Source organism: Aquarana catesbeiana, linkage group LG07 (assembly GCF_042186555.1).
Source record: "Aquarana catesbeiana isolate 2022-GZ linkage group LG07, ASM4218655v1, whole genome shotgun sequence".
Lineage (NCBI taxonomy): Eukaryota > Metazoa > Chordata > Amphibia > Anura > Ranidae > Aquarana > Aquarana catesbeiana.
In genome coordinates, this window is record NC_133330.1 from 64,153,625 (window position 1) to 64,181,231 (window position 27,607).

The 27,607-nt window shown below is 41.8% G+C and overlaps 1 protein-coding gene across 7 annotated transcripts in view; it reads left to right on the plus strand.

Moving 5' to 3' along the window:
- The window catches only part of ARHGEF3 (Rho guanine nucleotide exchange factor 3), a 492,515-nt gene extending 479,151 nt beyond the window's left edge, over window positions 1-13,364 (plus strand). For all 7 annotated transcript variants that reach the window (XM_073592253.1, XM_073592255.1, XM_073592259.1 and 4 more), the window contains 4 exons: window positions 2,851-3,108; window positions 5,952-6,122; window positions 7,940-8,126; window positions 9,607-13,364. In XM_073592253.1, the coding sequence (XP_073448354.1) occupies window positions 2,851-3,108; window positions 5,952-6,122; window positions 7,940-8,126; window positions 9,607-9,950 (960 nt within the window). In that variant the 3' untranslated portion in view covers window positions 9,951-13,364. The remainder of the gene's footprint in view (window positions 1-2,850; window positions 3,109-5,951; window positions 6,123-7,939; window positions 8,127-9,606) is intronic.
- Window positions 13,365-27,607: the final 14,243 nt, after the last annotated feature.

Consider the following 27,607-nt stretch of genomic DNA (forward strand, 5'->3'; position numbering starts at 1 on the left):
ACAGCTTTCTAGAGCCAATCATGACAGTTCATCCGAAATTATCTGAAGGGAAAAATACGAAGATTTTTCTTGTATAATACCAGACCGTTCAATTTTCAGTTTTAATCAGTACAGTTTTAGTCCGAAAAAAAAATCAGAAGAGCAAGACCATGCATGTTTAGAAACAAAAGAATACAATACAATAAAATACATTACATCACTTCCGAAGTTGTATTCTGTCATATGAGAATTTTCATAAGTTGAGTAATCTTCTTATTTTCAGTATGAAGACCATATGCAAATATCTCATCGTGTGTACGAGGCCTAAAGTGGTTGTAAACCACAGTTATGAAATTTGAACTCTGCGCATATAACTGTAGTGTTTACTTGTCTCTCTCCAAAGCACTAAGTGCAGTTGCTCTCTGGTGCTTCATTCTTCTGTTATCAGCATGAGTCACTTCTGACACAGATAACATGAGCTAAAAATTTGTGTCGGGGAGGGAGCTTAGAGGGAGATGACCATGGAGCTTGTCTATTCAGAATACAGCTCTACATGTTCGTTCGTTTCTCTGCCTATGTGGAGGGGGGGAAAGGGGGTGCCTTTCCTCCAATCAGCTTTTACACAGTGTAAGTGCAGTCTCCCCACCCACCCCTATGCACTGCTGAAAGATGAGGAAAGGTTTTTAACACAATCTGCACTTTGGAAGGGGTGTAGAAAGGGGAAGACAGCAGATATACAAGTAAAACTTGTGTAGGATAATTTGTTTCATCTCTGTTTCATCTGAGGCTAACCACTCCACTGAGTATATGTGAGGGTTTACAACTACTTTAAGAGGTGATGGTTCAATAATGTGTGCCATAATGTGCAAGTATGCTGAGCATAAATGGCAAGAGCCCTGGGGGGCCCACAGCAGGATACTGTTTTGCTTAATTTTTGTGTTATATTCAGCTAGCAAAAGTATCGGAATCTGTAATGATATCAGTATCTGTCATTCTTTATACAGTGGTACTCGCACTGGGTGAGGGAGTGTCAGCACTTGGGGCCAATCATACTTTGCAGCATGCACACGTGGCAGCTGGAAACATGCAGTAAATGAACAGTTTGATACTGCTTCGTTATTGTGCAGTCAGGCTGCAGGCAGGGAGGTGACACAAGTTTTCCTTACTTCTAAAGCTGGCCATACTTGCATTGTGCACTGGTGCACAGTCATGTTGGAACAGGAAGGGGCCATCCCCAAACTGTTCCCACAAAGTGGGGAGCATGAAATTGACCAAAATGTCTTGGTATGCTGACGCCTTAAGAGTTCCCTTCACTGGAACTAAGGGGCCAAGCCAAAACCCCTGAAAAACAACCCCACACTATAATCCCCCTCCACCAAATGATTTGGACAGTGCACAAAGCAAGGTTTATAAAGACATGGATGAGCTAGTTTGGGGTGGAGGAACTTAACTTAAGTCCTGACCTCAACCCGATAGAACACCTTTGGGATGAATTAGAGCGGAGACTGCGAGCCAGGCCTTCTCGTCCACATCAGTGCCTGACCTCACAAATGCGCTTCTGGAAGGATGGTCAAACATTCCCATAGACACACTCCTAAACCTTGTGGACAGCCTTCCCAGAAGAGTTGAAGCTGTTATAACTGCAAAGGGTGGGCCAACTCAATATTGACCTCTACGGATTAAAGTTCATGCGCGTTTAAAGGCAGGCATCCCAATACTTTTGGTAATAGAGTGTAGGTCTATTTCAACTGTGAATTTAGCTATTTGGCTCCAGGAGTTCAGCTTTCACCATTTTTAATAGAAGATCATTTAGAAACAAAATGCCTCCTAAAGCTTAAATGCTTGCATTAGAATTAGTGCGTACTAATTCTGCTTGTTTTAAGCTCTTCTCTCATATGCAAGGCGTTCGCTCTACAGCATCTGAAGCAACTTTAGATAATTGATCCATTATCGCAGCACAAATAAGGTGGAAGATCACCATATGCAGCATTCATCCTGAAGTAGATAGTAGAAAAAGTTCAGGGCATGCAGGTAAAGGTAGTCAGACTGATTGTCAAAGATTGCTATCTGTCTTTCTGTCATCAACATAAACAGACCCCTATTATGGTGCAGTGAAAAACACCAGTCCCACCAGGTGGCTAAATGATGAAACCTAATCCAACTAAGACATACTTTTTGATTAAACTGGACATTTGTCATGTCAAATGAGTTCATGGATCTCTCAGTGAATGCCGGACATTAGTGGCAGTGTCTTATCCCTTGTCAGTGCATGACAAAACAATAGCTAGTTTTCTTATTGGCAGTTAGGCTGTTGCATTAGTATTCCTAACTCAGGCACCATGGCAGGGCATCTGAAATCTGTGAAGGAGACTGTTGGCTAGCATACAACAAAACAATATAACAATAGAATATTATGTTAATATTTGTAATACCGACAGTTCACCTCCTAGTGAATTACATGGGACCTAGTATATACCCTTTAAAAAATAGACTTTTTTTTTTCCTTTACTATTTATACGAAATCTTTGTTCTACAAAAATGAATTAATTCAGTATACACTGGTTACACTGGTGTCATACATAGAGCAATGGGTTTTCTAAAGCGTAGCTGTTTCTCTTAGAACTGTATTTACAGCACCTAGTTTAAAGTCTGTAAGTAGCTAAAGTGCAGTAGAAGATGGTACTGGCTCACTGGACTCTTGTGTGTGTAATTTCAGCTTGAGCTGCTGAACATTGTAAACAGCAGTTTGTTTTTTTCTGTAAAGGGATTACCTATGCTGAAGCAATTTTTGTTTCTAACTTGCTGCAAAATAAACATTGTTGAAACTATGTTTTATGATGCCATATAACTGGATTTTATCTTTCCCCACAGCTGCCCAATTTAAACTCCTATGACAGCTATTGCAGTAACCAGGTGGCAGCAAAAGCCCTTCTGGACTACAAGAAACAAGACCACAGAGTACATGACTTCCTGCAGCGCTGCTTAGAGTCACCTTTTAGTCGAAAATTAGACTTATGGAATTTTTTGGACATTCCCAGGAGTCGACTTGTGAAATACCACTTGTTACTGAAAGAAATTCTCAGGCATACCCCAAATGACCACCCTGACCAGCAACACCTGGAGGAAGCTGTAAGTAGAACTTTTTTTATTGCGTTAAGTAGGGGAATGCTAGAACCTCTGTCAGCTTTTTAATATTGTATGTTTCCCTGGTGCAGATTTACCCTTACATCCTGTCTGCCGTGGCGGCCGGTGGTATTTTTTTTTTGGGGTGGGGGGCAAATGTTTTCAGTGCGGCACAGTGCATTATCTTGCTAAAAGAGGCCACTACCATCAGGAAATACCAATTCCATAAAGGGGTGTACTTGGTCACCAACAGGGTTTAGGTAGGTGGTGTGTGTCAAGTAAAATCCACATGAATGGCAGGACCCAAGGTTTCCCAGCAGAACATTGCTCAAAGAATCATACTGCCTTCTCTGGCTTGCCTTCTTCCCATAATGCATCCTGGTGCCATCTCTTCCCATGGCACATGCACCCAGCCATCCATATGATGTAGAAGAAAACATGATTCATCAGTCCAGGCCATTTTCTTCCATCGCTCTGTGGTCCAACTCTAATGATCTCATGTCCGTTGTAGGTGCTTTTGGCTGTGGACACGGGTCAGTATGGGCACCCTGAGTGGTCTGCAGCTACGTGGCCCCAAACGCAACAAACTGCGATGCCCTTTCAACACATAAACTTCATGAAAATGCATCATGTTTTCTTGCTGCTTAATATATCCCATCGACTTTCAGATGCCATTTTATGAGAAAATCAATGTTATTCACCTAACCTGTCAATGGTCATAAAGGTATAGCTGATTGGTGTATATATACTATGTGTATGTGTGATATATATACACACACACACATTTTAGGGAAAAGTAAATCTTTAAATATATTTATTTACCATTCTGTCCTTTGTTATGCGCTAAAGCTGGCTATACATTAGACGTTGGTAGGAACATTTGTACGAAAACTTTTATCAATGCATTCGATGACTTGGCAAATGTTGTTAAGGAGTACTTCAAAATTTCATTTGCTTTGAACATTCAATTTTGGAATTAATATAATTTTTCAAACAAAAAAGACATTTACTGTTAGTAATTTGTTCCTTTTGATAACATTTTTCCTGCTCTTTAGAATTTTCTCATGATTCGAAAATCAAACGAAAGGACCAGAAATGAAAGTTTTCTATCAAACTTTTTCTATTGTATGGCCAGCGCAAGACAAATTTTTCTGCCAGCTGAAAAAAACAGCTTTACATTAGTGGAATTGATTTCTAACAAAACTTACTGGAGTTTTAATAAAAGCGTCTTCTCCTAACTATCTTTGTGACACAGAAAAAAATCGCTAAGGGAGACAGTCATGTGGCTGGCTTGCTACATTGATTTAGAAGCTTTACACCCCTGGTGACCAAACAGCGACCCTTTTCGTACTCTTTGTGTGGCCCTCAGGGTCCCTGCAGACACTAATCTGTGTTTCTCTATTGCCCTGTTATGGTAGTGATTTGTGGCAGCCTCGTGTAAAATATCTCTAGTCTATGACTGTTTCCTGCAGCACGTCCACAGTCTCCAACAACTATAGCATGTTCACAGTTTCTGACCATCTCTTCTATTATGTCTGTAGTCTCTGATCATCTCTTGTATCATGTCAGCAGTCTCTGACCATCTCCTGTATCATGCCTATAGTTTTTGACTATATCCTGTTGTGTCTCTGATATTGAATATTCACTGAATTTTATGTGCGGCCCTTTGGTGATGTCAGGGGCCAACACTTGAGGCCCCTCATATCAAGAAAGTTGACCACCACTACTTTACACTATTCTTATCCTTCCTGCAGAAACTTACATTTTATAACAATTAACTTATCCATAGGCATAGTATTTTTGTTATATCTGCAGAGCAGAAAATAGTTTGCTACAAACTGTGAAATATATGTTGGCAAAGTGTTCTTCTGCTTTATTACACTCTTACATAAAAGACAACCTTCATACTCCTGGCATTTTATCTCTTGCAATGTTGGCATGTATTGTATGGGTACACACCCATGCAATGATTTTAAATGATCACCTGCATTGCATAAATAAAAGTATTTCTTTATATATGATTTAGATCAGTGGTCTCCAAACTGCGGCCCGGGGGCCAGATGTGGACCTTTGCTTGCCTTTATCTGGCCCTTGGGGCACTATTCCACCAACTGACACCAGTGATGGGGCACTATTCCCCCTACTTGGATGTGAGAAGGTGGAAGCGCTTACACACCTGTATTCATTCCCCCTACTTACACAATTAATGGGGCACTATTCCTCCCATTGAAACCAGTGATGGGGCACTGATGCTGGGGCATTTTCTACTCCCAATGGCCACAGTCCGGCCCCCCTAAATCCTAAAGGATAGTAAGCCAGCCCCTTGCTTAGAAAGTTTGGAGACTCCTGATTTAGATGTTCTACAGACGTGCACACTTGTTCACAGACATCCTGTACCTTTCATGGGTATCTGATCCATCGTAAAGTAAAACAAACGGTCCTTTGCTTGACCTGTTTGATAAATATGGTGTTATTTTCTAGTTGGACAGGAGTTTATTAAACACTTCTGGTGTATTTACATTTCGAAAGAGCCTTTTCTAATAATGTCCTCAGTGGATGTATGGCGTTTGCTCAAGAAAATTCAGCATAGTCCTTAAAGAGGTTTTTTTTTGACAACCTTCTGTTGTCAGAATATTTGATTACTGTAGAAAGTTAAATTCAGTAGAAGGAAAATGAAAAAGGCCTTTAAATTATGCAATAACTTCTGTTTGGTTCTCTGCTATTTTTGGTTTGGTCTTAATGGAAATTTCACGTAGAGATGTCACTATCATCCTTCATTCATTCTTCTTAAATATTCAATGTACAGAATCAGAGTAGGTTTAAATTATGATTTTCTTGCTCTTTGACAGATTAATATAGTTCAGGGTATCGTTGCTGAAATTAATGTAAAGACGGGGGAGTCGGAATGTCACTATTACAAGGAAAGGCTGATTTATCTTGACGAGTGTCAGAAGGATCCGCTGATTGATAATTCCCGAGCACTGAGCTGTCATGGAGAGCTGAAGAACAACAGAGGGGCGGTGAGTATGCCATTAATAATGGTGCTTTGATCTTTTCAATACATATTGTAGCAATGTTATTTGGTTTCCCCCTCAGTCTTACAACCTATTTAAAAATATTAGCACAAAAAAAGTACAAATGGTTGTGATAAATACGTTTTAAGCAGTTTAGTTCAGTCTCACTAATGAAGGCCAATCTGTAATTGGATCCTGTGTGTTACAATGTTATTAGATAGCGCTCAGGTGATTAGTAGTTCTGTGTCTTGCATACCTTTTAGTAAAGTTTTGTCCAATATCTGGAAGGGTTGCAACTATAGTGGACAGTACTTGGAAATAAATACCAAACACATCAACGTAGTCTAAGAGGTTGGTGTATTGCTTAAATATATACGTGCGCTATAACGAAAGTAATGCAAAAGTGGACATAACTATTTTATTAGCCTACGCAGGTTGTTCAAATTTCACATGTTGGTTGAATAACTCTTTTCTATAGTAATTTTCTTCTTCTTTTTAATTACAGGTAAATAATGAATTCCAAGCAGAAACAACGCGTCATCCTTGAGTTAAACTTGCTGACAATTCATGGTCACAGTTGATGGCCTCCCACTGTGTGGGTTGTCTTCAATGCTGGATTCCCCTACCCTTTCTTTAAACTTTTTTGTCCATCTGTGCACATTGCTCTTGTCAATGGTGGCATCTCCGTAAACTTTCTGTAGCCTTCTGTGGATGTCGGACAGCCTGCACCTTTCCTCGTCAAAAACTCACTGTGACAGCACGTTGCTTCTGCTTGGAATCTATTATTTACCTGCAATGAAAAAGAAGAGGAGTTACTATAGAGGAAGAGTTAACCTACCAACATATGGTTATGCCCACTTTCGCATTACCTTTGCTACAGTCCTAGTATAAATTGCCTGTATCATATGACTGTCCACTAATATATATATATAGTTGCTTCTTATGTAAAAAAATGTGATGGCAGTTTCACTTTTAATTGGCTGCATTTTGTAAATGTTAATGACAGCTAAAGGTCATGTGCTTCGTGTTAAATGCACAACTCTTTTATGTCACAGCATTAAACCAGGTCATGTAAAGTAAAACCTTTCTTCTATCAACATCACACACATCAAGCATCTTAAACCCCCACACCCAACCCTCCGAAATGACATTTCAACAACAGCATGGTTTGACATCAGACAGAAGAAAATCACTTTGATCACTGGCTTTGTTACTCCTGATCTGCCCCCCCCCCCCTACATTGTCTTGTTATTTGTGCCTATAACATAATTATTGACAAGAAAAGTGTTCCATGTATTACTGCTCCCAATGTTTGATGGCACATGTCAGACTTAACGTACTTCTGAAAGAGGAAGCTTGGGGGTTTTCTGAGGTATTGGATTTCCCCACTAGTGATGTTTCACTTCTTTTCTTAAATTCTTTAATATAATTTGTCCTTGAGTTGTGGAGTGATGTTGGATTTAGAATAAAATTAGTTTGTATCCCCTTTCACCGTATGTTATCCTTTTAATAAATTCTTTAGTCACCTACTGGTGTAAGGCAAAGTTGTGTCAAACTGGGAGAAAATGAAGCTATTACCATACCCCATGTCTGTATTTGTATGCTTAGTAAGAACCTGGAAAAACCTGGGAAATTAAATCTTATTTTGTATTTAGAGTGTGATATTGAGGTATAGGAATTATAATGGCTCTCCAAGGGCTTGCAGGGCAAAGCGACGTGTTCATTTCAATTCTCTTTACTTGAGCTGTATATCTTAAAGACTGTTACTGATTGATTGTTTCTGTCTGTCTTTAACTTACCCTAGTTATTTTTTTGTCTTCTAGAAATTCCACGTGTTCTTATTTCAAGAAGTTCTTGTTATTACCAGAGCCATTACACAGAATGAAAAACTTTATTATCAAATCTACCGCCAGCCAATTCCTATAAAGGATCTCTTACTGGAGGATTTACAGGATGGTGAAGTTCGTGTTGCAGGGTCTCTACGTGGTGCTTTCAGTAACAATGAAAGAAGTAAGTGTGATAGGGTTATATGCCTTTAAATCTAGATTAAGCTATGTAATGTTAGAATGTGTTGTACCTTTATGGATATACGAATACACATGCCTAATTATAGTAGAAATAAAAACAGTAAAGACCATCTACAGGAGTGGTTCATGGGAAAAAAACGTGAAATAATGAACTGGTAAAATTGCTCACATAGTACCTAACAAGACAGCATAACCATACAGCCATTTCAAGCTTTTTGGTCAGCATCAGTGCAGTGTATGCAAACCATGGCTTCTATGTAGTAGGGCTTGGAACCTAAAAAGACAGTATAACTATACAGGTTATGGTGAGAAGGAACTTAAAGGACAAGTTCACTTTAAAAAAAAAAAAAAAAAATATATATATATATATATATATATATATATATATATATATATATATATATATATATATATATATATATATATATATATATATATATATATATATATATATATATAAATAAATATATATATATATATATATATATATATATATATATATATTTTTTTTTTTTTTTTTTTTTTTTTTTTTTTAAAGTGAACTTGTTATATATATGTACATTTTTTTTGCAGGTAAAAAAATGTGCATTTATTATTTTTTGTTGGAGGTTCATGGATAGCATAGTGATCATCAGATTACTAGTGCCATGCAGGTCTCCTGCACACTGTCAGTGTATGGGCTTACCCATACATCCCGTACAGGTAAGCCGATACTGACAGGAACACTCCACAAACTACCACAGCGCCATGGTAGTACATTGAGAACTACAAGCCAACAGTTGCTAAGCCGTGTGGACAGAGGACAGGCAGATATAACCTACTTCTCATTGTTTTGAGATCTCTGCTCATCTAGGGTCAAAATACATTTCAAGACCTTTTTTTCACAATCTGGTAAAGAACCCCTTCTTTTCTATAACTTGCAGGCATTGAGGCTTCAGAAGTTGTACATAACCTGAGGCACCAACCTTTTGTTGAACAAATCCTCGGTTTTAACCCAAAAATATTCATCATGCCTGAATAACTATGAACAAAAGCAGTCTAGCCTTTTTTGGAATGTCAGGAAGCCATGTTAGGATTATACATTCAGCTTTTGTATTTAGTCATTTGTGAATTTGGAGACCCATGTATGTTCAGCCTGGTTTAAACAGCTAGATCTACCCAGGCAGTAGGAATGGGTGATGTTTGGGGACTAATCAACTGCTGTTGGAAAATCTTTAGAAAGGCAGATAAACTGGTATTATATGAGATGCAGTATGCATTGTCCACCTGACATAAGGACAGAGATGACTTCAATAATAGTTGCTCCTAATGTAGCCTACAGGGTAGGAAAATGTTGCCAACCCATCTTCAGTAGTTAAAAAACTAGATTATAGTCTTCTATTTTCATATCTTTACATATCTGAAATATATTCTATGGCTAGAACTGTGTGCTTACCTTGTTCCCATTATGTTTGTATTTCCAGTAAAGAACTTTTTCCGCGTAAGCTACAAGAATGGCTCTCATCCACAGTCTCATTCTCTTCAAGCAAATGACACTTTCAACAAACAGCAGTGGCTGAATTGCATCCGACAGGCCAAAGATTCAGTTCTCTGTTCTGGAGGGGATGACATGCTTCCTTCAGAAGGACATTTATTAATCTCTGCAGAGGGATGTGGTGATGCTCAGCTGGCCACAAGATTTGAACAAATGGACCAGTCAGACAGTATCTCAGACTGCAGTATGGACACAAGTGAAGTCAACATGGACTGTGAACAGATGGAACATAGGGACTGTAGCATACACAAACAGGTTGAGAGTGATATTTGACCAGTCCTGGACTGCCTGTTACCTGTACAGTATTTGCATTCCACAAATGGAACAGTTGCTGAAGCACTTTTGTATAATTTCTTCAAAAGGGTGTCATCCTGTCTTGCATTACCCATGGACAACAGTACTTTACCAACCAGCCTTGACTGCAAGCCAAGACGAGATCCACCCCTATCCTCTGCTATGTTGTGCATTGGAATCGATGAGAATTTCTCAAACAATTCCACCAGCATGCTGGTGAGAAGGGGGCTTTCAAACTACTGTCAATATGTGTATACATATACAAAACAAATATATGTTTACTGTAAAAAAAAAAAAAAAAAAATCAAGGTGTCTCTATTTTTTCCTATAGATGTGTCTTAGATAAAGGCTGAAACAAAACTTCATAAAAGGCAAAGGAAGAAGTTATTTTTTACAGTGATTTAAAGTGGTTGTAAACCCTCACATATATGCAGAGAAGTAACTGGCCTCAGGTGATACACGGAGATGAAACAAATCCTCCTACATAAGTTGTACCTGTCTATCTGCAGTCTTTTCTTCTCTACATCCATTCAAAGTCCAGAACTTATAAGCTTGTGTGAGAATTCAGAAAAAGTGGGCCGAGAGCTTTGCAGAGCTCAGTTAGGAGAGCTCTGGGAGCTGATTGGATGGAAGAGACACACCCGCCTCCACACAGCACACGGGAACAGAGCTGAGTCTGTCAATCAGCTTGAGGTCCCTCCCCTGTCACCATTTATCTCTTGGTGTCAGGAAAACTTGTCAAAAGTGACTCATGCTGATAGCAGAGGAATGAAGTAGCAAACAGAAATGTCACTTAGTTCTCTTAATTGAGACATGTACACACTATAGAGTGAAATGATTTGCTCGTATTTCATGTCTGAGGTTTACAACCACTTTAAATCTACACAATATCAGTTGTGTGGACACTGGCTTGATGGCCAGAATATTGTCATACATGTTCCTCCACGACTAAGTTATGTTTTTTGGTCGTCATCAAGTTATATGTATGTGCGGTATCTGTAAATGCTTATAAACCACCAAATTCTGTAAAATTATTTAATTAGACCTAGATGACCATTGTGCACTAAATATTTTTGCAGAGCAAATAGATCACCGTATCGCTCAATCTGATCCCACACTAAATGACTTAGAATTCACAAGGGTGTAAGTGACAGCCATTAGTGCGAAGTCTAACATAAAAACAAGCACCACCTCAGAATGATCTAAAAAAACATTGGGGTTGATTTAATAAAACTGGAGGGATCCAGTGCAGCTGTGCATGGGAGCCAATCGGCTTCTAACTTCAGCTTGTTCAATTAAACGTTGACAAAAAAAACTGGAAGCTGATTGGTTTCTATGCAGAGCTGCACCAGATTTTGCGCTCTCTAATTTTAGTAAATCAACCCAATTGTGTAGGTTGTGTAGACCATAATACAAACTTTTCATGACCCTCAGAAAAACCCCACATAAGTCACCAGTGTATTATTTTTGTTCTTGAGCGAAGGCTTGATCTCTCATAAAACCCTCCACTGTAATTCAGTATAATGTCATCTTCATAAGATGAACATCAAAAATTGGAAGACTCATTGTCCAGCTACTGAGAGTCACTGTAAGCCCTGCCAAAGACTTTTTATTTTACAAGAAACCAAATTTCCCCCCCTAAATACCTAATAGAGGTAGGCCATCAAAATAAGTAATTGGATGGTAAGCTTTTTAGACTGTTACGGACTTACGTTGGACTAGTGTCTTGATCATTTAACTACAGAGATGAAATCGCATGAAATTTATTTAGAAAGTAATGGCTCACCCCTGTCAGAACCACTTGGCCTGTTTTAAAGCTTTATCCACTGTATATTGGGCATGGGAAAATAAAATGTAGGATCAGGATTTTATTAAAAAGGTATAACTCTAGAACACTTTAAAATGGAAACCTGTGTCCCACCTCTCCCCCAGGTCCTCTTCATTACTGGACGCATAAAAACACTAAGGCATCTTGCACAGTGCTGATGTATGAGATTAGAAATTCCTGGCAGAAAAAATGTGAGGCTGGGCTGTATATCATTTGTACGTATTTGCAAATATGATTACACATTCTTCTAGCTTTATTTTAATGAAGGAAGTGTGGCATTTGTGCATATTTGCGCATACAGGCAGGCTGGATGCAGATTTTTTTTTATTGAAGAACACTCAGCATTTGTTTACATGCCTGTAAACAATGGGCTTGCATTTTAGCTCAGTAAAAAAAAAAAAATAAACCCTGTATTGAGCATTTTCAAGCTACAGTTTGCAAGAGGCCTTACTCCTGCTTAGGCTATGTGGCTCCTTTAGGTCTAGTCGATGTTTGGAGGCTTTGTCCAGCTTTCTATCTGGTCCTTATGCAAGTCACTTTACTCCTAACTTTGCCCCTTTACTAACTTTGGCCCTACTTGAACATGAACTTAGGAGTACAGACGCCATTACCTTCTATGGAGGTGCAATGATCCTTGGGGAAAAAACTGGAGATCTAGGCTGCAAACTGTACTGGTATAATGGCAATACAAACATATTGTCTGGACAGGAAGTGGATTATCTTTATTAGTAACGACTGGGGCCTCAGGTGGGTGAGTGAATTATATTCACAGTTCTTAAGGCTTGGTTCACTCCTACAGATGCGAACGGGTGTGGGCACATTATTGTACGTTGCGTGTAGGCAGCCCATTCATTTCAAGGGGGTACCCTATGCGTGAGAAATGCAGAAAAGAAGTCCCTGAATCCAAAAATGCATTGCACTGTTTTGGCTGACTTAAAAACACATGCATTTGCAGATGCACAAGAGTGCTATTAACAATCAATGGCATCTCCGCGTGTCTGCTAAAGAGCGTGCATTCCCAAGACGCAAAGGTCTGAACCTAGCCTTCAATCTTGGCCGGTTCAGCAGGAGATTTGAACCGTTAATGGGCAGGCTGAAGGTACCAAGTTGATCGATCGAGCTATTCCTATAGCTGCTAGTGATAATCACTGTCTTTTCCTGGCGGGGGCGGCTTCCCCTGCCTCCCCATCAGGAGAAGACAATTGCTGATTCCCCTGTCAGCACTGTCTGTGTTGATGGGGGAACTGTGTGAATTTCCAACCCATGGTTGCAGGAAAGAAATTCACTGTGTATGGCTGGCCTATGAGTCTCTGCCTGTTCATGGCGTTGTTTAAAATAAGATAAGTTGTATTGCTTCCCTACTTTGGAGAGTAAAATGAAATGAAATTTGAAAATCTGAATAAGTCTATCAGAAGCTGATAATCAATTTGAATGTTGCATCATGATGGAATGAAGTAGCTCATATGATGCAGGAATTTATGTTGCTGCTTCTTAGAAGGTGCACAGAAAAAATATACAGGGCTATATTTAATGCTTAAAAAAAAATAAATTTTTCTTAGATACCATCTCTGACACCTTTTATAACATCTATTATGCTCGGGTTTGTGGTGGGTAAATGTAGTCAAGTCACAATTATTTAAATGTTTAATGTTCTTACAACAGTAAAAACAAGTGGCGGTGAATGGCGGTGGGGCTGAACTCGGAAGGGTTTGATTTTGAAGTGCCAGTATCCTCTACCTTCAGTAGTATATTTTGTATGTGACCCACACACGATATCTCAAAGTACAGAATAAATATAAAAAAATGGAGTTTAATAGGAATAAGCAATATTGTGATCTTATTAACTTTCAATGTAACACTTTTAACCCTACTACACCTCAAAAGTAACCAATAATCAGATGCTCTGGGCACCCATCAGGCCTTTGTCGATGAACTTTGATCAGCAAATTCGGTGTCTTCTTGATATCAGTTTTAGGTGCTTTTGGGATCATTCAGAATTCATTGAGTGTTAACCTGCATTTACATTTTCATCAACTTGTATAGGAAGAAAAGTAGCCCTGAGATTAATAAAATCCTGTTAACACTGGCCCTAAAGTGACTCTGTTGTGAGAAAAGCATGGGGCTGCCTCTGTTGACCTCTCTATGAAAAATGGTTGTTACCTGTTTGACACAATTATGTGTTGGCTTTAAATTGTATTTCCACTTCTGCAGCCAAATTGTGATTCATATTACTATATACAGGATTTATATAGTGCCAACAGATTGCGCAGTGCTTTACAGCGTTAGGGCAAACAGTACAGTTACAATACAATTCCATACAGGAGGAATCAGAGGGCCCTGCCTGTTAGAGCTTACAATCTAAAAGATAACACCTACTTTATATTTGATACGTATTCCCATTCACATAGTTTAACTAAAAAAAAAAAAATTTCAGCTTACCTATTTAAATGCTCTATCCTGGACCCTGCAACAAGAAAAATCCTAGGTAGTTCTCTTTGTTTATTAGGTACCATCGGGGGCCTCAGCAGCTATGTTTGCCATAATTAACCCTGTCTGTACTGTGCAGGCAGATCTTAATTATCAATTGTGACTAGGTTTGAACATTGTCTGTCCCAACAAAGGTTAAAGCCAGGTACACGCTATTAGTTTTTTTTTATTCAACCCCACAGATTGAACAAAAAAAAAAACGGACAGCTTTGGTCGGAGCCGCTGTACTAACTATGGGAAGTTAGTTCAGCGATCTCCCCCCTGACAGGGGGGCAGCCCCATTATCTGAGAGAGAAAAACTCACCCAAGCTCAACCGCTAAATAAGATAGTTGGTGTGTAGAGTAGTCGGTGCTCTGGCTAATTAAGCTCACAAGAGATCCATAGAAAGTACAGGCCGGCAACTCGACAGCTTCTCCATAGAAAATATTTATTTAAGCATTACAGCAATAACATCATCCAAAAATATTGACGCGTTTCGGCCTTAGGCCTTCATCAAGCAATTTTTGGATGAAGTTATTGCTGTAATGCGTAAATAAATATTTTCTATGGAGAAGCTGTCGAGTTGCCAGCCTGTACTTTCTATGGATCCATTATCTGAGAGCACTGATTGGGAGTCGGTTGAAATCTGGTTCTCCAGCATGAGTGTCCGACATATACACACGGGCCGAATGTCAGACGTTTTTCTTTTTGAATCGGCTGTTGTATTCCAGCATTTGGCCCCTTTGTGTACCCGGCTTTATAGGTGTAGAGCAGGGGTAGGCAACTTTAAACCCTCCAGCTGTGGTGAAACTACAAGTTCCATGAGACATTGCAATAACAGGTATGACTCCTAGAGGCAGAGGCGTAAAGGGATTTGTAGTTTCATAACAGCTGGAGTGCCGAGATTGCCTACCCCTGGTGTAGAGGCTGGACTTCTTGCATTATATGCTAATGAGGACAGACTTGGGACAGGCTCACTCTAACATTGTTCAAAAAACCTTGCAGTCAATCATGGCACCTCCTCATGAGAAGCATCTAAAGGGTAAGAAATATTTTTACAGAATTTAGGAATGCTGTGTGAATGGAAACACTTAACAAGCATATAGTGGGGTTTCCTCAAAAACTAACTGCAAAAGTGTAAATACGCTTTAATGCCATATGATGTCTCTGACCTGTAACAAGATAAAACATATTACATGTCCCGGGATTGTGGCTGAAAACCTTGAAGCCAGGCAACTGTACTTTCCCTATGACAGTCACTTTATCCATCACAGTAAACAGGGAAAAGATTCAACATAACTCCTGGAACAAGATGGCAGTAAGTTTTGTTCTATCTCATCAAAATGGCCTGCTTTTAGTTCTTTGTGGCTACGTCTTGTACAGTAAGGAAGAGCTCAAACCTCTTCAACCACTTTAGGCGCAGGAGGCCTAGACAGTAACAAAAAGTCATTGTGATATTTAAAATTCATGCAAAAACAATATTGTGCTATATTTTATGTGATAGTTTTTATTTTGTATTTAAAGTTTTAATACGGTATATGTGGTTTGTCAAATGTTGTCAGATATACATTTAGAATGCTGGGATGGACAAGAACAGTAATATCTGGCAAGAATGAAAAAGCCACACAAGTGTGGCTGGTGCCTAATGACCTTGAATTCGTATGAAAAATAAAATCGCATTCAACTCCCAAAAATGTTTTGTGGTTTTGCAGATCAGAATAACACCATAAAAACAATAGTGTTCCCAACTCTAGTGCTTGGATATTTCTAAGAATGAGTTAAATTGGCCAGCTTTTGAAGGAATACGGTTTTTAGCTTAAAGTGGAACTTTACTCTCAATCAACATTCGACTATCGACTATTTTGGATCCTTATGCTGCTAGCATTAGTAAACGGATAGGAAAATATATTATATTCTCCTTGTTTTTAACCGTTCCTTACATTTCTTTAGTTACTTCCTGGTTTCTAGCCCTAGGCAAATGATGTCATACATTCCAGGAGTCTTCAGGAAGGGAAGAGAGGTTTTCTCAGCTACGCACACCCTCCTACCTGTGTTCTGTCAGAATCGGCGACCCGTCAAATTAGGTAACGGAAGTGACGTTCCGACCCAAAAATACTGACTGTGCATGCATCCCACCACTTTTTCGACATTACACATCAGAGTAATTCTAGCAATAAAGTAAGCGTATATAAATATATTATATTGACATCTGTGATGCTGTCAGATTAGCAAACCTGGTAGTGGTGGAATGCATGCGTGGCTGATGGAACATCACTTCTGTTACAGTATCTGACAGGTTTGCTGGTGTGTAATGTCGGAAAAGTGGTAAAAAGCATGCGCAGTCAGTTTATTTGGGTCGGAACGTCCCTTTCTTTACCTAATTTGACAGGTTGCCAATTCTGATGGAACACCTGCATGCCTGAGCTAAGGGCGGATGGATTCCAGGAAGTAAGTGCAACATGAATCAACTGCCCTTTTTTAAAATAGCCATGGACAGAAATGCTAGGGGGTATTTTTCTAAGTGACTTCTCAACAAAATAAAGCATGGACACATGGATGGATGTGGGAGTTTGCTATGAATATTAAAAATGAATTTAATAGAGTTTTTGGTTTGTGGTGCTCAGATGCAGTGTAGTTCCGCTTTAACTTGTTGCAAACCCAAACTTATTTATTATTTAAAGTGGCTGTTAACCTTTAAATACTGTATACCCAGTGAAATGACTGGCCTCAGGTGATACACAGAGATGAAACAAACCCTCCTACATCAACTATACTTGTTTTTCTGCAGCCCTCTGGTTTTCTAGAGCTATTCAAATTGTACAGTTTACCCTGTTTTTCTGAGTTGTTGGAGTGGGGATCTGATGTGAAATACTGGATAGCATAAATTCAAGAGCTAAGTGTAATCTGAAACCTGAGTGGAGGGAATGGACACGACCCCTCTACACAGTCTCATAGGGAAACATGCACAGCTGAGGCTGTCAATCACAGGCTAGTTGCTGGAGCCCCCATCCCTGTCACCCATTACACCTTGGAGTCAACATAATCTGTCATCAGTGACTCATGAAGATAGCAAAGGAAGGAAACAGCGGACAGAAATTTCACTAGGAGCTGGATTGAGTCAACTACACTCTATAGAAAGATATTCTATGTTCATTTCAGAGGTTTACAACTGTTTTAAACAATTTCTGCAATCTGTGAACCATGTGATCAGAAAGAGGCCATCTCTTAGTTATCTTGGATCTAGAAACTTGAATAGAAGGTGAAACTTAAGACGTAGAGTTGCAATATTATTGAAGCTCATCTGTAGATCCACCATGAGAACTTTGAGGAGACATCTACTGTATCTCTGTAGCTGCCCTATCACTATGCTACCATCTCAGTGCCATAGAATTTTACATTACGCTGCAGTCCTGGACTCCCTACAAAAGACCTGCCAGGTCATCAGTTTATCCACAGTCCTCAACACACCAAGTTGGAGGAGCACAGCAGCTGGAATGTAAAGAATTCATGTCAGCGTATCTACATTTCTCAAAATAGGAAAATAGATGCTAGCCCATCCATATTCCTTGCAGCCCAATGATATATTGAATTCTTAACATAAAACCAATCCAGTAACTACAAATTTTTACAAACACCATGATGCAAAAACAATAACCTAATTTATACAACACCTAATGCTGAAGTTTAATCTGCTTATATTTAGCCTCTCCTGGTTCATCTCTCCCTTCTCATCAACATGCTAATTACATTTTTTTAAATCAAAATGTCTGTTCTCATTATACACCTTTTTTTGACATTACTGAGTCACTGTGCAATGCAGGCAGATCATGGCTGGTAGGAGTCTTCATCAAGGTGCTGTACATAGCTTACTAAAAACTTCAAAGCAATCTGCCCCAGTACACCCTGATACAAGCAGTGGGCTGGTTCCATGGGAGGAGTTAGACAAATATCAAAATGCCTTGGTGGGTGAATGTTACAGACATCCCATTTCAGGGAGGTGGAAAACTCATTTCAGGGAGGTGGCGCTTTGTGCCTGCAAACGCCCCCCCACCCCCCACAGCAAAATATTATTTAACTTACTTTTTCTATATTCTTTTGCAGTGCTTCTGGGGAAGGGGGTGGTGGTGGGTGGTATGTGGATGGTGTCAGTAGTTTTTTTTTAATTGTAATAATTGATTTTTTTTTACAATTTAATTTGTTTTTAATTTTTTTTTCACAATGCTTTTTGGGGGGAGGGGGTTGGGGCAGTGGACAGTGTTGTTAGGGCAGGGGAGAGTGGTGTCAGTAGTTTTTTATCTTATTTTTTTTACACTTTTTCATTTTTTTAAAATTTTTTTACAATTTTTTAAAAATATTTTTTGGGGGGCTTTGGTGAGATGTCAGGGCTCTAAACAGAACCCTGACATCTCCCCTTTGTGACAGACAAAGGGACTGAGGACACACATTCCCCAGTCTCTTTCTCGGCACTAAAGATGAATGAACAGGAGACAGACGCTCCTGTCCATTCATAAACTGAGCAGAGTAAACACAGTTTACCCTTCTCATTTATCACAGGACACAGGAGCGATCTTGCACGCTGTGTCCATTAACTAGTTCCCCCTGCAGCCGGCAGGAGAGGAGAGGAGGGGAGCTGGCTGAGGGGGACAAGGGGGGCCGGAGGAGAACAAGGGGGGTGCGGAGAAGGACATGGAGGGGGCCGGAGGAGACCAGGGGTGAAGAAGGACATGGAGGGGGCCGGAGGAGAACAGGGCGGAGAAGGACATGGAGGGGGCCGGAGGAGAACGGGGGCAGAGAAGGACATGGAGGGGGCCGGAGGAGAACGGGGGCAGAGAAGGACATGGAGGGGGCCGGAGGAGAACGGGGGCAGAAAAGGACATGGTGGGGGCCCGGGAGGAGCACACAGAGCAGCTGGGGATGATCAGTGTGGCTGGAGAGACAGCTGTGATCACCGATCTCCCTGTATAGCTTTTTAGCTGACAGCCACTGGAGGGAGAGAAGGAAAAGCAGCTGTGAACTAAAAATCTATACAAAGGAGATCGGTGATCACAGCTGATCACCCCCTGCACCGATCATTCCCGGGAGATCGGGAGGCGCTTGCGGGCACGCGGGAGCCGCCACAGAAATGCGGGAGTCTCCTGCACCTTCCGGGAGACTTGAGATGTCTAAGAAATCAGCATTCCAAAGCAGACTATATTTGCATGCAGACCCACCAAGGTAACACCCACTTGTAATGCTGAGCCTCCATCCTTGAAAGAACCGAAACCCGATGAATGTAAGGGGTGGGCCATGAACTGTCATGCTTGGGAGGAAAGACTTAGATGATGCTGGTTGTCCTTCAGTCTGGAAATAGAGGGGGGCCCTATCTGACTTGCTGCAGCTTGCATTCCATGCTGAGAAGCTCACAATGTGCAGTGAAATAACTGCAGCAAATCATTACAGGAGAGGAGCACATACAAATGGGAAAGTCTGAAAATAAGACTGGAGTTCAGCTTCAGCCCCAGTTCACATCAGTGCGGCTCTGAAATCTCATTACTTTAGTGCGATTTCAAAGCTGCACATCAGTGCGCTTTGCAATGCTGATTTCATTGCGGCTTGCAACTTAATTTAACAGAAGTCTATGCAAGTCCTAATGAAAATCGGCAAAAGGTAGTGCAGGAACCTTTTTCATAATCGCTGCAACATGAACGGTTCCATTGTTGGCAGTATGCATGGAGACGTAATAGCCTTTAATAAATGTGACACATAGAAACTTTAAGTCTAAGTTTATTATTATTATTATACAGTATTTATATAGCGCCAACAGTTTACGTAGCGCTTTACAACTTGAGGGTAGACAGTACAAATACAATACACTTTGATACAGTAGGAATTAGAGGGCCCTGCTCCTTAGAGCTTACAATCTAATAGGGAAGGTCAAGAGATACAAGAGGTAATAACTGTGGGTGATGTGCTGATTGAGAAGATAAATGTACAGTTGTTAGGTGGGGGCCAGATAGGCTTCTCTGAAGAGATGAGTTTTCAGGGATCGTCTGAAAGTGGATAAAGTAGGAGAAAATCGGACGGATTGGGGTACAGCATTCCAGAGGATGGGGGAGGCTCTGGAGAAGTCCTGAAGGCGAGCATGGGATGAGGTGACAAGGGAGTTTGAGAGCAGGAGGTCTTGGGAGGAGCGAAGAGAATGATTAGGTTGGTATTTTGTGACTAGGTTAGAGATGTAACTGGGAGCCAGGTTGTGGATGGCTTTGTAAGTTATAGTTAGTATCTTGAATTTAATTCGGTGACTGAGTGGCAGCCAATGGAGGGATTGGCAGAGGGGTGTAGCAGACGCTGAGCGGTTTGTGTGGTGGATGAGCCTGGCAGCAGCGTTCATGACGGACTGAAGTGGTGATAGCCTATTTAGAGGTAAACCAATGAGGAGGGAGTTGCAGTAGTCGAGGCGGGAGATGACCAGGGAGTGGATTAAAAGCTTTGTGGTGACATTGGTTAGGAAGGGGCTTATCTTCGAGATGTTGCGGAGATTGAGGCGGCAAGCTTTGGATAGTGATAGAATGTGGGGTCGAAAGGTTAGTTCAGAGTCCAGGATTACACCTAGGACCTTGGCGTGGGGAGATGGGTTGATAGTTGAGCCGTTGATATTGACAGGGAAATCAGGGGAAGTGACACCTGAGGGAGGAAATATCATGAGCTCGGTTTTGGATAGGTTGAGTTTGAGGAAGTGATGTGACATCCAGGCTGATATGTCTGCTAGTAAGTTGGTAATGCGTGAGGAGACAGATGGAGAGAGCTGGGGGGTGGAGAGATAGATTTGGGTGTCATCAGCGTAGAGATGATATTTAAAGCCGTGGGAGGCAATCAACTGACCCAAGGAGGTGGTGTAGATTGGGAAAAGGAGAGGTCCAAGAACAGAACCTTGGGGGACCCCAATGGAAAAAGGAAGAGGAGAGGAGGAAGTAGAGTTGTAAGTGACACTGAAGGAGCGGTGGGATAGGTAGGATGAGAACCAGCGAAGAATACAGTCACGGAGACCAAAGGAGTGGAGTTTTTTGAGGAGGAGGGGGTGGTCCACTGTGTCAAAGGCAGCAGAGAGATCCAGGAGAAGTAGTACAGAATAGTGTCCATTGGCTTTAGCCATTAGTAGGTCATTTGAGAGTTTAAGGAGAGCAGTTTCCGTGGAGTGTTGAGGGCGAAAACCGGACTGAAGGGGATCAAGAAGTTTATTCATGGTCAGATGGTCGCTTAGTCGGTTGTAGACCAGTCTTTCAAGAAGTTTGGAGGAGAAGGAGAGTAAGGAGATAGGACGTAAGTTGTTGAGATTGGTGGGATCCAGTGAGGGCTTTTTTAGTATGGGGATGACTAGCGCATGTTTTAGAGAGTTTGGGAAGATGCCACAAGAGAGGGAGAGGTTGAAAATGTGAGTTAGAGAGTGTAGAATCGAGTCAGAGGGTGAGCGTAGCATTTGCGAGGGAACAGGATCCAGGGGGCAAGTGGTTAGATGGGTGCTAGATAAAAGTTTAGCAACCTCAGTAATAGTAGCAAGGTTGAATGAGGGAAGTAATGATTGTATCTGTGGACATGGGGTGTTGGATGGGGGAGGTTTTTGCGCATTGGTGATCTCCTCATGAATTGTATCAATCTTAGTTTTGAAGTGATTGGCAATCTCCTGGGCAGTGAGTGAGTTGGTGGGTGGAGGCAGTGGAGGACAGAGTAGAGTGTTGAAGGTAGAGAAGAGTTGACGTGGACTGGATGAGAAGGTGTTAATGAGTGTGATAAAGTAGGTCTGTTTGGCAGTGTGAAGGCAGGAGTAGTATTTTAGGAGGGCAGATTTATATTGTGTGAAGTCTTCCTGGGTTTTAGTCTTATGCCACAGTCGCTCAAGAGTGCGGCTACGTTTTCTGAGACTTCTGGTGTCATCTGTTTGCCAGGGTTGTAGCAGTCGGGGCCTAATTCTGCGTGTAGTGAGGGGGGCAAGCTTGTCTAGGGAGGAAGACAGTGAGCTGTTGTAGATGAAAGTAGCTTGGTTGGGGCAGGACAGAGGTGAGATTTTGTCATAGAGGTGATCAGTAGCAGAGTAGAGAAGAGAAGGGTTGAGGTGGCGAAGGTTTCTACGTGTAACTGTTAGGCGGTTGGAGGGAGAAGAGGTGGAAGACAGGGAGAGAGCAAAACTAATAAGGTGGTGATCAGAGAGTGGGAGTGGATTGTTGGAAAGGTTGCACGGAGTGCACAGATAGGAGAAGGCAAGGTCAAGGGTGTTGCCGTTGGAGTGGGTAGGAGCCTGTATCCATTGCTTCAGGTCAAGCGATGAGGTTAGACTGAGAAGTTTAGAAGTAATAGTAGTGTTAGTGTTAACAGGGATGTTGAAGTCCCCAAGAATGATTGTGGGGATTTCAGCAGAGAGAAAGTAGGGTAGCCAGGCAGAGAAGTCATCAAGAAAGGCTGATACTGGTCCAGGGGGCCGGTAGATGACAGCAATTCTTAGAGAAATGGGAGAGAATGGATGAATGCAATGTGCCTCAAAAGAGGAGAGTGTCAGAGAGGGAGGCGGGTGAAGTACCTGATAGGTGCTGCATGGGGCTAGAAGGATTCCCACTCCACCTCCCTTCCGTCCACTTGGTCTGGGGGAGTGAGTCCAGAGAAGGCCCCCATAGGAGAGGGAAGCAGGAGAAATAGTATCCGATTCATGAAGCCAGGTTTCAGTAATGGCAAGTAGGTTAAAGGAATTTGTGATAAAGAGGTTGTGAAGGGCGGTGAGTTTGTTGCAGACAGAACGTGCATTCCACAGGGCACAGGAAAAGGGGGGGCTAGTTTTGGAAAGAGGAATAGAGACCAAGTTCTGTGGGTTGCGGCTCCTGCCAGAGGGTGTAGAGAGATGGGAGCGTTGGGCAAAGACAGATGATGGTGGCCCAGGGTTTGGGGATATGTCACCAGAGATTAGGAGAAGCAGGAGGGTGAGGGAGGTAATGTGTGGTTGTGATTTGTGTGAAGGGGCATGTCTCAGAGTACTGGAGGTTTTATCAGTGTATGGATGTAGAATGAGCAAGAGTTGGTAGGAGCAGTAGTAGGGAGAAGACAGAAGGCAGGGTGATATGTATAAGCAGGCAGGTGGAGAGGGGGGGGTGAAGGTGAGAGAGTTTGAGGAGAGAGGACAGGAGTGTCAGAAGCAGAGAGTGCATGTTACAGAGCGGAAGGAGAGCTTATTAGAGAGACAGGGTCACCTGCAGTCTGTTAGGTGCTTTCCAGTGCAGATTGCTGTATTTGTTTGCTTCGTGCAATCGCTGAAGTGCAGAGATTGAAGTGCATATCACTTGTAGAAAGAATCACTTAGAGATAGAAGCCATTGCAATGTGCTCCCCGAGCAATGTGCTCACCCCTTAAGGATGCTCAAATTTATACTGTTATAAGGGTGGAGTTTAGTTAAATGTAGCACATTCCTAGTTAGGTTGCTAGAATGTTAGGCAAATCTAGTTCTTTTTGGCTCCTCTGAACTCAGCAGAGCAGTTGTTGATTGTTTTTGGCTGCTCTGGTTCTTCTCACAGGCTGAAAATTTGGTTGCTCTCCCCTGCCTTGCGGAGGCTTCTGGGACATCAGGGATCGAGCAAGGCAAATGAGCAGCCTGAATATTTTTCATGCTCCAGCCAATCACTGGGGAGGTGTGCCCAGAAGTTGTATAAAACCAAGTGTAGCGCTAATAAATGAGAAAAAATTATAAATATTACGATAACACAGGCAATGATAGTAGTAAATAAGTGTTATGTATCTAATGAAAGTTCGTGCATGAAAAGTCCATCATATTAAAAGACCCTTAAGGTCACCATATGTGATGGCAAAATGCAAAGTGGAAAAAAGTCCAGAACTAAATAAACAAGTGAAGAAAACATAGATATTGCAATGGTGATGAACTCCAAGATATATGATCGTGGACACTCTTGAATACAATCCAATCAGTACTGATAGAACCACCACCCGAATGACTGGAGGCTTACCGGAAAGTTGGGACCCACAGAGCATACGCTATATGGGTCAAACAGGCTTAAGTTGCTCTCTGGCAATGGAGGTAGAATACCAAGGGCTGATAGATGGTGAGATCCTAGCCGTGCTATCCCAAAGCAGTCTTCTCCGTATGGAAGCTCAGACACCAGCGGACATAACCCACATGTAATGAAGAAGTGGTCAATAGTGTAATTCCGTATAACATATAAAAATTTTATTGAAGAAAAAAACTTACATCTCAAAGTAAGAAAAGCGCTTGCAAATATAAAATGGCGGCAGTGGAGTCCTCCCGACACGTTTCGTCACACAGGAGTTCGTCTGGGGTACTTACCCACTGCAGCCAGACTCCTTTATATATGGACAAGGACCCCTGTAATGAGAATCCAGCTCCCAGGCTAGTTGTGAATTGGCACTTCCGGGGTCATCCAAGATGGCGGACCCGCGTGCGTTCCAAGCCTCTCTTTCATGTGATCCAACCCTCATGGGTCTCATGATGTAATATGTATAGGGGAGAGGGCTGTGACATCGCTTCATGGAGTCCAACACATCCCCCATTAGCATAATCACACCCTCAGGTCTCATAATATACTATGTATGGAGGAAGAGGCCGTGGCCCCACGTCACAGCGTCTAAAGACCTCATACATGGTGCCCAGAAGTTGGCTGGGGATACATATAAATAGTCTGACATTTTGAGCAGCAGGGTCTCTTCTCCCTGTTGAAGATAATCCACCAGTCTGGGTGGGGGTTGCTACCCCTATCCACAGCAGCTATCCTGATTCCAGCTATTTATCATCGAGATCTCAGCTGTGGCAGAACTGGGGGGGGGGGGTACTTCTAATATTCCACTTTTGAAGCTAGTCAAGGGAATCCTCAGCTGGGTACCTGGTCTGGAGAGGTCACTGGAAAGTGATGGTGGAGGTTATAAGGAGTCTGGCTGTCCTTTGGCATTGTGAGCATTAACCTCTCCCTCACTGAGGAATGTCTGGTGGATACTGGAAGGACGCATCTGGTGATCCTGTGCCATTGTGAGTACTGACCTGGGTACAGGGTTCTTGTGACTGTGTGCTGAATCTCTTGGGTGGAAAAAGCCAACAGTATTCCTGCCTGGGATAGCGTCTACAAAAGGGACTCAGTTCTGCCATGTGCACTTGTTCTCACATGGAGAATGCTTAGAGAGACTTAGGAAACTGAAGTGTTCTCCTGTAAATATCCAGTGAACTTGGAGTATCCGATACTACCCTACACTCTATCCAAGTTCTTCAACAACAAAAACCCTAAAAAGACACTCCCTAGACTGGATATTGAGTCAGAATGGATGGGCTGTTGCTGTGTGCCTCTGCACTAACTCTGGGGAATAACCTGTTAAATTTACAGTGGCTCCTGTGGGGGTAGCTCTAAGCAAAAGTACCTAAAGTGGTGGTAAACTCCGCTATTTTTATTTTTTGTAGGGGCCCCCAGGTGGATTATATTATAATGTGCTAGTATGCATATTAACACATTATGGCAGACCTCCAGTGCTGCAGTATGATCGATCCGGCGGGTCCCAGTCACTTACATCTTCGCCCAGCCTTCCTTTTGGCTTGGGATGCTTGAATGGCCTGGACCGCACATGGGAGTTGCATTGCCATGGCACAGATCTGGCCTTGTATATGTACGCAGAGCTGCTCATGCGTAGCTCAGTGTACATGATGGCTGACAGGCAGGAGGAAGCTTTTATGACAGAAGAGGCCAATTAGTGCTATAATTTAAATCAATCAAAATCGCTCTATGAATGGAGAATGGACAGATAAATGCTAGGTCCAAAAGAATGTTTTGAGAGAGCTTGGAGAAGTGTCACCAAAGCATAGGTAAATAGCAGGATTTAGGAGGTTATACAGAATTAAATACACAGTGATATACACGAAATTAAAAACTCAGAAGGGTTATAAAAGAGGAGAGTCCTTAATTAGGGTAGTCCATATAGTCCTGGGGTCCCCGTAGCAATCACTTTGTTGGCAGCCAACTATCAGAGTAGAAGATAACTCTGCAAAGATGTGGAGGGAAGAGGAGAGAGCAGCGCCAATCTAAGTGTAGCGTAATAAAATAGCAGGTTTATTGAAAGTAATACACTCACATTTAAGTGAAAGATAAAGCACATTGGGTAGTAAGAACCTTGCTAGTCGCCCTCAATGTCCGTGGGTGCAGCTGCGGTCTACGCTGTAGTCAATCCCGGCCATGCCGGTGGATTCCAGAATCCCTCTAAATGCTAGGTCCACCTTCTCCAATCATAGAGTGCTTTTCATCAATGGAAACTATAGTATAGCTTCTATGATTTGAGGGAGTCAGAAAAGATATGTATAGTCAGGACTCTTGACAAGCAGATCCAGTGGCTAGTATTAACCCCGCAGCACCAAAAGAAACTAAGAGAATAGGCACCAGCACAAGGTACACTTTTCGTTCAATACAGGTACTGTCCTTGTGCTAATTTAAAAAAGAAAAAAAAAACTTAAGGGGGTTGTAAACCTTCATGTTTTTTCACCTTAATGTATCCTATGCATTAAGGTGAAAAAACACCTGGTAGTGACCGGCCCCCCAGCCCCCCCATTCTACTTACCTGAGCCCTGGAACTTGACCCGGTGGGGACACGCTGTCTCTCTGCCCGCGGTTCTCGGCTCTTGATTGGATAGATTGATAGCAGCGCAGCCACTGGCTTCCGCTGCTGTCAATCAAATCCAATGACGTGGGTGTCGGGGGCGGGGCTGAGTCATACATTCGGCAGCTATGGACGCTGAATGCTGGACTCAGTAGCGCACCCGCAAGTTAACCCCCTCAGGAGAGCACTTCTCTCAGGGGGTTATCTGATGTGGGGAGGAGCCGAGTGAGCCGCCGGGGGACCCCAGAAGAGGATGTGTGGGGCCACTCTGTGCAAAACAAGCTGCACAGTGGAGGTAAGTATGATATGTTTGTTATTTAAGAAAAAACAAAAAAAACGAACCCTTACAATCACTTTAAGCTTTAGATAGCTTCTTCTACCAATTCAAATACAGTCCTTAAAAGATAACATAACAAAGTACAGACACTGTAGGATAATTACATCAGTGTATTCAAGTCCATGGTCCATTCATTTTTTTAAACATGTACATAACTCAGCTGTACACTTTGGAGCGTAGGATCCTTGTTTATTTTCTGACTTCTTTAGGTTGCCTTTCGGGTTTCTGGCAGTAAGTGGAGTTGGTGTCTGGACTAACTCATTTCAGTATATTTAGGTTTCTGAAGTGCTACAAGTTATTACCAGTGTTTCTGGCCGTTAGATTATTTTGGCTGTGAGCCATGGGTTTCAAAATAACTGACAGGGTTATACTTTCAAATAATC